The following is a 12884-nucleotide window of genomic DNA, read 5'->3' as shown; positions in this document are numbered from 1 at the left end:
CCTGCAGATTATTTGTCATAAAAATGACTTTCATGATAATGAAAAACTTTAAAAATTACCTTCTGTATTTCAATGTAATCTCCTCCACATGGCATGTCCAGTTGATTGAGGGTCATCTGCACCATTTGTCTATTATGCCAGTTGGTCAAGTTTTGAGTTCCGATAATAGTCCACCTGCATCGGAGGTTTATGGGGTATGTATTGGGATAATTCGGCGAAGTTAATGTTTTAAGCTCTGATGTAAATACTAGCGATGAAGGTCCACAAGGAGCTAAGCAAAATGACAGAAAATTAATGATATAAAAAGTACAATATTTCAAGTACAGTCAAGCGTAAGCTAATGTATTTGATTTGCACTTGAAAATTCGCAAATCGTAACAAATTTGCCCGTAGGAATAATGCCAAATATATTAAATCGTTTTAGCCCCTTTCCAATTGATTGATTCGAGTAATTCGAATAATTTGAGTACACTTTATTGTGAAATGTAATCGTCTCCTCCTTGTTATCTTTTCTCTCATCCGTTTTTTACTAAATAAATGCATCTAGGCGCCTGCGCAAAAGCGTGAATGATTTTCTAATCTGAGAATGAACATTATTTTCCAGTTTTGAAATTCTTGGAATCTACACAAATGATTGTTACAACATTTCATCTATCAAGCTAAATGCAATCCATTTTTCAAGCGAAATTTTCTAATTATCATAGGTTTGTCGGATTACATATAAATATCTTTTTTAAATTTTTCTTAAAGTGGTAATTAGTATGCTTATGTTTTTATAAGCAACCCTTTAATTGTCTTGAGTAATGGGTACAACAAGGATAGAGAAGGCCTTTTTTTTATTTAAAGATAAGTTGACAACAAGATATTTTTCACTTCATTTCACATAACATTACCAAAAATGTATTTGTAAAAACATAAATAAAGAAATGATACTCACAGGCGACACTTTGGAACCGGAGTTTGAAACCTGCTTTATTGTTCTTCTCATCAGAGTGGAAAAGAATGTACAACCGATTTCCGGATGTTATTAGAGAACTCGGTATTCTAGATCCACAATAGCGCCCAATGACTGCACTCTCGGGGTTTGTGTCTTCTCGCAACTGAAAAGAATGGAATGAATAACAACCATCTTTGAATTTGGATAGTTAAAATGAATTTTAGAAAGGCTTTACAAAGTATGCAAAAAAAGATATTATAAACAAAATGCTTTCCACAACAGCATTATTATTTACTTTACATAACCCACGGCTTTCCACTGTAATTGATACTCTATTCCTGAGATGTGAGAAGATGAATTTTACTTTTTGACAGATACATGTAAACATATTTTACCAATTGGGAGGCCGAATAACGAATGGAAGAAACTTTTGGAATTTCAGCTTCGATTTATTTCATTCCGGTTGGCCTAATTCGTACAAAGAAAAAGATGTAAAATATATGTTCCGTCTACATCGCGATACAAGAGCAAAGGGAACCGAAATTTTTCCATTCAGTGATTTTACTTTGAGAATTTAATAGGAATTTCTTTGAGACGTGTCGATTTAGGAAAGGGAATCTTAGGTATCTTTAAAAGAATGTTGTAAGCATTTTTATCCTTTCACTTGGAGTGTGAGAAAATGCTGAAATCAGCAGCTTTATAGAGTGCGTGCTGAATTAATTAAATAAAAAAGTGGGATTAGATAAGGAAATAAGAGACCATTTTAGAATAAAGTTAACATGGGCTGAATTAAGACAGAAGTTAGGAACTTGAGATTTAAATTAGATTAAGAGATATCATTACATACGTATATATGACTGAAACCAATAATTTTGCTTTTCATATAATTGCTGATTGTGAAGGTTTATATTATTATTTCATAGCCCAATTCACTCACTGTAAAATTCCGTAAGATCATGCAGAGAATATAAATTTGTATTTATAATAAAATAATATCAATATGCATAAAGATAAATGCATATTTCTTATATAGTTTTTATCCGATCTCGATTGAAATTTACACACGTGATATTTAAGAGAAGAGAAAAATCACTATCATTTTTTTCAGAATCCAAACATGAATTAAAATATATTAATTGAAAACTAAGCAACTTCTAGATATTGTAATTACTAGTTAGTAAATTATTTTTATTCTTTCTTAAAACTCAAAAAAGTTACCTTTTTAACGATAATAATTTTATGTTCGTACAATTTCTTGTCTAATTTTAATAATTTAAAAAAAATTAATTTGATACACAATCTATAAAAATAGAATTTCTATTGCTGCGATGATATTCAGATTAATTTGATTGGTCTAACAACTGCTTTCTTTTGACATTAACTACGAAGTAGGATTTCTTTTTCCTTTTTTATTACGTAGTATATATTCTTTTAAATTCATAATTATTTTTAGAATTTAAATAATGAAATTCCATTAAATAAGGGAGAATCATTTAAATAATGAGATTCATAAAATAAAAAGAAGCTATCAGATCTTGTCCAACATCTGATTTTAGAGCCATTATAGTAAACCGATAATTTATAATAAACCTATTCTCTCAAATTCATATTTCTTTGGTCTTATTAAATCACAAGATTAAATTTTAAATGTATGAATTCTATATTAACTATTTAACAGATAAGAAAGCTAATTCTCTGGGTAAACAGGCAGTTTTCCAAAGAAGTCTAGTACATATTTTATATTATACAAATGTTTATAATTTTCAATTCATTTTTCAACAGTTTTACAAACCTTTCAGCAAGTATATGGAGGATAAATATTTTAGAAATTCAAGTTAATGTGCAGCAATTACAGAAAACTTGAATTAATTTACAAAATAACCGTTTCATATTCCTGGATGTAGTAATAATTACGATTATTAAAACTATAATGACTATTATTGACGGTTAGATAAATAGGATACCCAGAGAATCCTTTATTCCTCTTTAACTTCCGAGCAACGATAGCTATAGTCATAAAAATGGTGGGTAGCTATCAAAAAATGGTTATGCTCTATGCTATGGAACTTCTAACAGTCCCTTTTGCCTATAAGTTGCAGCATCAGTGTTCTGACCTTGAAAATGACATGAGATAGGGAATAAAGGTGTAGTTAAAAATTGCAAAGCATCATCTGTTTTTTACAAAAAGACTGCATCACCTCGTGAGCTGGACTTAGTGCTATGCACACAGATTTAAAAACAAAGATTTTTTTAGACATCTTCATTCACTTAAAAAATTAATTAGAAACGTTCACAGAACAAGGCTAAAACTGGCCGATACTTACTTCAACGAAGTCATAAACACAAGCGTCAGTCGTTGATGGCTCAAGATCAAACCTATCAAATGTAATTTGCAGAACCTGATCTTCGTCGCCTTGAATCAGCCAGCTGCAGTCCAAATTCGGTTCATAAAAGCCGTCTGAATCGGCATCTAGAGACTGAATTTCACCCGAAGTCGCATTCAAAGTTCCACCACAACCCTGATTGGCGCCTGAAATAAAATATGATTAAATGCTGAAGCAGCAAATGAACTTGAACTTGAATCTCTACAAACTGATATGTTCAAAATGTTTGAGCTCATATCTTGGGCCAAAAAGAAAGTGAGGTCAATAGATGGTAAAATATTATCAAAAAATCATGCATTTTTTTCTCTGAAAGATACAAAGCAAAGTAATAAAACTCTAGAAAGTAGAAATATATACTTATACATATTAGGAAGTTCCAAAAAGAGAAATGTTAATTTATTCGTTACCTGCTGTAGTTAATACACAGGTTTGGTATCATTAGGTGTTAATTAAACTCATTGTTTCCTTTGTTAAAAACACGCTCTTTAGATGGAAATAACCGACAAGTAATGGGGTATTCAGAAACTGGTTGTTTGTTACAAGACCAATTGCTTCTAATAATTTTTCGTAAAAAGTAATTACACCAATTCTTTTGAGTAAATTGCCTCAAAGGTGGTGACGAGATTATGATACCAATTTACGAGGCTAAAGTAATTTCTAAGAAATTTAGACAACTTTAATACGGAGTCTATAATTGTCAGAGATAACCGACACTGAGATAAAGTAATGAGGAAACGAAACATCATCTACTAGGAACTATGTCCACAGATCTTTCCTGCTCCCTCATCCAAATATCTACCCTATTAGCACAAAATGCCAAACATTGCTACGATATTTCCCTAACATTGACCGGCATTCAGAATATCGTATAAAATCGTGGGAATATCGTACAATATATTGTGCTAATTGGATAGAGTCAAATCCTATGACCGAAGTTTTGAAGTTATCCAAGGGGATTCGAATGTCTTCACCCCACATTTTCTAACAGTTGATTTGCACCATATTTGGGTTCAATTGATGAGTCAAGATTCAGGTTTCAAAGTTTACTTCCCAATTTCTCCAAAGAGAAACAGAATCGTAGTATTAAGCAGCAAATCGCATGATACTGGCTTCCATTCCAGGAGAAACACACTTATGTGTTTTTTGGAGATATCATCTATATGTAATAGAGAAGAGTTGCACATTTCTATGTGCAGGAAAGAAAAAATGGCAATTTTTTCCATGCATTGTAGAACCCCTCCACACAAATTCATGCCTTGTAGATTATTAAATATGAGTCGAATACATTCGTACGAGGGGCTATCACTTCAAATTTACTGATTCCTTTCCCATACAAAATCTAGAATTTGTTGCCTATTCCTGTTTTTCTTCTTTAAAATTCAATCTAATTATTATATATGTAGTGATCGACAGGAAAGTAGCTGCCATCACCGAGCCATAAGTGGATGGGAAAACATTTTTGTTACAACCTCTATAGCCTCGAAATAAAAAAAGATTAATGCTAGTTCATAATATCACATTGTAAATTATTGAATGAAGAATTAGCCAAACAGAAAAATAATCCATTGTTTAATGTATCTTGGTATTCAGGAATATTTTTCTGTCTATATTTTCAACGTGCTGAATTTTCGTTCATCTTTTAGTATTACCTAAAAGTCCAATATTTTTCTGTATGAAACATATTTTTTAAAAATATACCAGTTCTATGTTTACACTGATCGGCCGAAACTCCACTCTTAAGATTTAGATATGAAACATAATATACAATTGTTCATCAAAAAGTAATTATGCTGTTAACTTACCGTACGTTGTGTGATAGAAAGCAGTGAAGCCCTTTTCAGTTCTGGGTGAACTCATATGAAGCTTTAATGTGAGAAGGCTGCCCGTCGATTTTATGATGGTAGTGGAGTTACCACATATCTTTCCTATGAGAGGACCGGTGTCTAGCCCATCTCGTATTTCCAAATAGTCCTGCCAGCATTTGTAATTTAATTCTAAATCAAAGTGTGAAAACCTAGAAACGAGACATGGACTCATTATTGTTTTTCATGGAAAGTTTAAGAAATACACCAAAGAAAGTATATGAAAGTTATAGAGTCTTATTATAATGTTGGCAGTTTTTAAAGAAAGACAACGCAAATAATCATTTGCAAAGAATAATATTTGTAGGAGCACGATTATTTCATGTATTTTCTGACTTCCATGATTTCCATAAATTTTGAGTAACAAATTACTAGAAAAGATAGAATTAAACACAAAACAGCAACACATAAGCTAACCTTGATGAGTTAGAGCGTGGTTTGCCAACCCTAGCTGGCGAGCCACCGATCAGATCGAGGACGTTCTTAGTAAAAACCCACGTAAGAGTATTCTAATTAAGCGAATAACAATATAGAATAACACTATACCTACCAATATAATTTAAGTTTTTTTAAAAAAATGTGGCTCTCGAAAGGGATTTTAGTCATTCAACTGTTGATAATTGAACCTATTGACTAATGAGTTTACAGGTTACTAAAATAGGGGATATGTAGAGATTCAGAAATAAATATTGAATTACGTATGAAAACTCTTTATTTGAAAAGATTTTACACTTGGCAAGTACATGCTCACATACTTGAAAACAAGATTACCTGAATCGAATGAATTCCAGTACCGAATTCCGAACATTTGATGATGCTGTAGTGATTGTCAAATCATTCCACATTCAATCATGCGCCAATGCTTTCATTGTCATAAACGATTTCATACATTAGATTCATGTTCACTATCGCCGCAGCTATAAATTGTTTCGTGTTATTCATAAGAAATTGGAAATGACTAATGCTGAAATTCGTCTATTACAGCCTTTTTTTCCATTAGCTTTTCAATTTGGCGTTCCGCTTGTATGCCCCTATGTAAATGAGTTTGGCTCACATGCGTATCTCATGGGCTTGTTATTATTTTCTGATGTAGCCTTTAATATCAGACAAAAGAAGTATTTTGATAAGTAAGGTTAATGCAGATTTAGAAGCAGAATTTTCCAACTCATTGCCTTTAATATCCACGTTGTAAGGAATCCAAAAGAAACATTACACCAAATGAGGACTTACTTAAGAACAATAACTCTGTCTGATGGCGCAACTATCTGCCAAGTACAGTCCACTTCTTTCAAATATTCCGTCGAAGCCTTGGGCGTTGAGATGACTCCAGTGGGTTCGGTCAGAGTAGAACCACAATCTAAAATCAAAAATAAAACTGCTTTTGAAAAATAGATCAAAATACATGATTATTTATATAATATCAATCACGTGTAATAAAGTCATAAGAACTGTCTCACCAGTACTTTTTAATATATTAAAGATGCGAATTTTCCTTCCTCCTATACAAAAACTAGCGGGAGCAGTCCCCCAAAAAATTTTTCGCATATTCTCTAATAAATTTGTCACGCCAGAAAACGCTTTGCATGGCATTGGCCTTCAATAGTTACGAAACATTAACTTTTGGTGTGAATTTCGCCTTTTTAGTGAATCTATCGTGTGATCCTTGGCGATTTATTCCTGGCATGCTGATAATAATATCCCAAAATCGAATTTGTGTTTCAGACGCTTTTCTCTCAACTGATTGAAACAACAATTTGACGCATAACTACAATTGTAGTCACTAAATTTCATACATAATTTAAGAGATTTAATTCATTGCGTTTTGAATTATATTTCTGAAAGTACAGATCGATAGACAGTCAATCCATAGTTGGATATAGCTCAGTTTGACAAGTAAATTGTGAACTATAGATGTTAAATCTGCATATCGAGTCGTATCTATCTAGCTCTCTACGGGCTGCAGTGGCCGGGTGGTAAGGTCTGGGCTTCGGAACCGGAGGGTTTCAGGTTCGAGACCCGATTCCACCGAAGAACCGTCGTGTAAGGGGGTCTGTTGCACGGTAAATCCGTCATGACCAAACGTCCTCCCGCTGGTGTGGTGTGGCGTGGTGTGGAGAGGGGGTGCCATATCAGGTGTCATCCTCGTCATCTGACCATGGTTCAAAATTACGAGGTCCGTCCCAAAATAGTAGCCCTAGTGTTGCTTCAAACGGGATTTTAATATAACTAAACTAAACTAAACTATCTAGCTCTCTTCATTTTGTAGTTACCGTGTTAACTTAAGAAGATTATATAACAAATTTCAATGATGATGATGTCGTGTCCGCGTTACCACGGAAAGAGGGTGCAGTAGCTTCTGAGGGTAAAGACCTTTAAGCACCCGAGGGCAGAAGTCTGACTACTAGCTCATATGAAGATGAAACTCAAACATTCGCTTGCACAGCCTCTTTTTACAAGGGGGCACATTCACACACCTCACAGATAGAACACAGATGAAGAACAACCATGCCCGAACCGGAATTCGACCCCGGGACGCCCAGAACAAGGGGAAGATATCAAATTTCAATCTTCTAGCTTAAAGAAGTTTTAAATTATCTTTGTCCAGACAGACAGATATTTTGAAACAATGTCTTTTTCGAACTCAGGGTGGTCCAGAACTTAAAAATTCATCGAAATGACGAGTTCGTGTTTTTTTTTTTTTTTTTTTTTTTTTACGGTTACTATACTTTTTCTATACTACTTATATGAGAAAGTAATTATGAGCTTCGGGCAAGGACGTGAATACCATGCGCATTTAGAATTTTATTACGAAGTAATCGGAGACCCAGACAAGGAAAAGGACCGGAACACAATTTAAGACACACAATTCCCCTTCCGACCTTCGTACAGTGCCATAGTTCAACTCATGAGATTTTTCTGCTTCGTAGTGCATTGAAGAAAACGGAATATTCACTTTGGAAGCCTTGAAACAGGAAGTTGACTCAGAAGTATCATTTCAGGAATAAAATCGCATATCAAATTTCATTTATCTAAGCTGTTTCGTTTTTGAGTCATGTTTGCATGCTTACAAATGCGCAAATAAATAATCGGTGATTCTACCGACGTACTTGATTTAGGATTTGACACTGATTTATACATTAGACGCTAAAACTGTATACAACATTTTATTTTTCCAGCTCCTTACGGTTTAAAAATAACGTGTACATTTTTTTCTCGGACAAATAAATAAATTTCCTGCGGATGGATTTCATCCAAAAATGAAGAGCCATTTTCAAATTTTATGGAGAAAACACATATCAAATTTCACTTGTCTCATTCAAAATATTTTTCAGTTATGTTCACAGAAAAACAGAGCTTTTAATCAGGCTTACAGTGGTGGCCTAAAGTGTGGACAGCTTTTGAAAGTTTCATGTTTTTAAAGTTTGCGTGCTTGTGGAATATATTAATTTTCACTTAAATACAAATGTTTATATATTAAATTGAAGTTAATTTAATGTAGAATTTAATAACAAAAACAGTATTACAATATCTGTATTATAAAAAAAGTTACGCTCCTTTTAGTAGAACAAACAAACACAAATCGTTTTGAATAATGACGTGTTTTGTAATAAAAGCGTACTAGCCAATCACAAACACTGTTCTGAGGACCCATCAAATGTGTGTAACTATAGTTTAGGTTATTTGCATTGTAAAAGAGTTATTGTTGTGGAAATATTTTGCGAAATGATGCATACTAGTACAATTAAATAGAATATTGCTATTTTTGAATATTTTAAATCTTTTTTTAATTAAACTAATTTTAAACAATGTCACCAACAAGAAGAACTGATTGGACATCGACAAAAAGAAGCCTAATTGTCATATTGAGAGAAAATGGCCTCTCTTATGCTGAAATTGCTAGACAAGTTGGTGGCTAAGTGATTTGTTCTGGTGTACGAAAGGTGTTATCTGGTGTTATGGTGTATATCTGGTGTTATGAAAAAACGAAATCAGTGGAAAATAAGACCAAATCAGGCCGAAAAAAATGCACAAGTGCTACTGCCGATAGAAAAATTAAACGGCTCTACCTTCAAGATAGAAAAATTTCATCAGAAGCCATTAGATGTGAAATGAATGCAGCGTGTATTGCAGTAATTTCAAGAACAATAAGAAGAAGGTTATCAGGATTTGGACTACAAGCTAGAATTCCAAAGAATAAACCATATTTAAATCAAAAGCAAAGCGAAAAACGAGTTAAGTGGGCAAAAGAACACATTAAATGGTCAGACAATCAATGGAAGCAAGTAATCTGGAGCGATGAGACTAAAATATTGCTCTTTGGTAGTGATGGAAGAAAATAGGCAGATGGTAGAGTAGGTGAAGCGTTTCATCCTGATTGCATTGAAGCAACTATAAAAGCAACAACAAATGCCGTGATTTGGGCATGTATGTCTGCAGATGGTGTGGGCCAAATTCAAGTGATTGATGGCATCCTGAATGCCAAAAAATACAGCGAAACTGTCCTGGAACCAAAATTGATACCTCCCATCAGGGATTTCTTCCCCAACAAAGCACCATTTATTTTTCAGCAGGATTCAGCTCCATGCCACACAGCAAAAGTATGCAAAGCATGGTTTCAAAATAAAGGCATAGATGTATTACCATGGCCAGGAAACAGCGCTGATCTCAACCCAATTGAAAATTTGTGGCGACGTTTGAAAATTCTTGTACGAAAAAAACGTTGATCCAATAAAAGACAACTTATTGAATCTATAATTGATTCTTGGCTCCATGCGATTACGAAAGATGAACTCCAAACACTCGTTCACTCGATGAAAAGACGCTGTGAAAAACTGTCTTAAAAAATAAGGGTTATCCTAATAAGTATTGATTGTGTAAGTATCACTTTAAAAAAATGCAAATCTAAGATAGATATAACTAAAATGAGCGTAACTTTTTTTATAATACAGATATTGTAATACTGTTTTTGTTATTAAATTCTACATTAAATTAACTTCAATTTAATATATAAACATTTGTATTTAAATGAAAATTAATATATTCTACAAGCACGCAAAGTTGAAAAACATGAAACTTTCAAAAAATGTCCACACTTTTGGCCACCACTGTAATTACAAAAATGCATTTTTAGGACTCATGGAATCTGAAATGCGAAGATTCGCCAAATTCTGGAAGTCAAATTTATTGTCGATTTCAAAATATTCCTTTTCTATTCTACTTTGTAAGTGTGTAAATAAAAACAGTTACTAGATCTGAGTTTTTTGAAAAAGTTACTTACTGATGAATTCCAAATTTTACTTAATATTTTTATGCATAAAATATGATCACCCTTATATGACCTATGTAGATGAATCCTACTGAAGGAAAAACAATAATTACTTTTACTTTATTCAGTATCTACTACTTTCTTTTATCTTTATAAAATCCATGAATATTAGACTTTCTAGACCCTTGCTAGCATCTAAGTTTTCATCTGATAAATAAGATAAACTTACTTAGAGTTTCATAATGAGCCTTAAACCCGTGGGCAACGAAACTGTAATCCGTGGAGAATCTCATGGTGACAGGTCCAAGCAAAGTTCTTGGTGCAGGAGGTTCTACACCACAATAAGGACCTTGTTCCGTCGAGTTCGTTACATTGCTGTGATATATTTTGAGATAATCATAAACGCAGTCGCTATTACCTAGAAGATTTGATAAGTTTATAGTTACAATTACAACAATAGAAATTACATAATGTTAATATTGTTACAATATGTAGTTACAATATTGCTGTGGTATATTTTGAGATAATCGTAAACGCAGTCGCTAATACCTATAATAAGATTTGATAAGTTTATAGTTACAATTACAACAATAGAAATTACATAATGTTAATATTGTTACAATATGTAGTTACAATATTGCTGTGGTATATTTTGAGATAATCGTAAACGCAGTCGCTATTACCTACAATAAGATTTGATAAGTTTATAGTTGCAATTACTGCAACAGAAATTACATAATGTTGATATTGTTACAATATATGGTTACAATATTGCTGTGGTATATTTTGAGATAATCGTAAACGCAGTCGCTATTTCCTGTAATGAGATTTGATAAGTTTATAGTTGCAATTACTACAATAGAAATTACCTAATGTTAATAGTGTTACATCATGACTTGCATCATGTTACTTAATTACCATATTGTCTCGTAGACGTAATCAGCATTCAAATTTCTAATAAAATGTTTTATTTTAGTAAGGATGAAACGAGGTTTCCATAAAAATCATGAACGAAAAAAAAAAAAAAAAACAGAGATTGCACTGAAAATGATGTTTAAAGTGTAGATGTTTCATTTCCAGAGTTTCGCGGTATGAAATTTCTTTGCAAGAATGTTCACATCAGAATTTGGAATAGTGAATTTAATTTTTAAGTCTTAAAAATAATAAATTTATCTTTTAATTTCATTAATGAATGAGTTAATTTTTTTGTTAATAATTAATACTTGAAGTCAAAACTATTCCTGGGAAAGTTCAGTGCAATGTTGTTACTCGCGCTTTATAATTAAGAACAGATTTGTTGCTTAGAAACAATTTGAGGGAATTCTCAGGATATAATTAAATAATTTAAAAAAAGTTTAATCCATTAGAGTGGCAGCAGCTATAGTGACCCAACGAAATAATAGGATGGAAAGTTTTAATATAAAGTGTCTAACACAGTCATCAACTTGATCTTCAAGCTGGGTACAGTTAAATTATATGCTATTCTTTGAAATAGCCCTAGGTAAATCTGAAATATTTTTTTGTAGAATGCTCTGATGTTCTTTTGATGAAGTCCGGTAAAGTAAAATTTTGAGATCGTCATGCAAGACATTTTACCTTGCTCATCAGAGAGTGTTAACCAAACATACTAGTTGTCTATTTTCAAAAATTTGCAATTTTCTAAATATCAGTTGCTGGTGTAGAGTCTCTAATTAGAGAGTTTTGTACTAAGCTGGTCTTACAAGTTTATGTACTCAAGAAACCAAGCTGGTCCTACTCCAACGGGAAACTAAGCTGACGAGATTAATATTTGTAATAATAGCTTCGGTAAAGATGTCTTTAACATGGTGGTAAAAATAGTTTTTTTTTTTTTTTTTTTTTTTTTTGTTTTTGTTTACGAACAATCACATACTTGAAGTCATCTACCCAAGAAGTGGACTGAACTGAAAATTCGGATTCAGGTTAAGTTTAACCGAATTTATTTTCTGCTAAAAAGAAGTCACGAGTATTTCAATCGATTAATAATAATCTTCTAATTTATGAGTCAGAGCTGTCTGAAATGTAGTGTAGATTTTTTATGGCTGTTTTGGAGTTTTATACATTATGTGGGAATGACAGCATCATTTGCGAAAATTGCTAAATGACAATTGTTAGTTTTAGAAATGTAATTTACATAGATATTGGGCATTATAGTAGAAAGTGAATTGTCAATACAATTTAATCCCCAGTATAGAGTTTTTTATAAGGAAAACCATCAGCATTCTCAACATAAACTGTTGTACAATAGCCCATTGAATCTGACTGGTTGAAACATCATCTGATTGCAATGGAGTGAATGGCAGGAATATTTTCTGGTGTGTTTTACTCTACTCCCTGAATTTCACCTTTAATTTGACATTTGACCAATTATGCTATTTCTTAATTTCTGGCTTCCGAATGTATTGCTATATTTAATG

At 32.6% G+C, this 12884-nt stretch overlaps 1 protein-coding gene across 2 annotated transcripts in view; it reads right to left on the bottom strand.

Annotated features, from left to right (window-relative positions):
* The window catches only part of LOC129975650 (cubilin-like), a 176167-nt gene that overhangs the window by 25200 nt on the left and 138083 nt on the right, over nucleotides 1-12884 (bottom strand). For both annotated transcript variants that reach the window (XM_056088750.1, XM_056088751.1), the window contains exons 58-63: nucleotides 10679-10867; nucleotides 6414-6540; nucleotides 5124-5335; nucleotides 3262-3467; nucleotides 938-1100; nucleotides 60-271 (exon numbers count right to left, since the gene is read on the bottom strand). In XM_056088750.1, coding sequence (XP_055944725.1) covers nucleotides 60-271; nucleotides 938-1100; nucleotides 3262-3467; nucleotides 5124-5335; nucleotides 6414-6540; nucleotides 10679-10867 — 1109 coding nt within the window. The remainder of the gene's footprint in view (nucleotides 1-59; nucleotides 272-937; nucleotides 1101-3261; nucleotides 3468-5123; nucleotides 5336-6413; nucleotides 6541-10678; nucleotides 10868-12884) is intronic.

The sequence above is a fragment of the Argiope bruennichi genome, chromosome 7, assembly GCF_947563725.1.
Source record: "Argiope bruennichi chromosome 7, qqArgBrue1.1, whole genome shotgun sequence".
NCBI classification, from domain to species: Eukaryota; Metazoa; Arthropoda; class Arachnida; order Araneae; family Araneidae; genus Argiope; species Argiope bruennichi.
The sequence above is the reverse complement of the archived record's forward strand: the minus strand, read 5'-3'. Positions and strand labels throughout refer to the sequence as shown.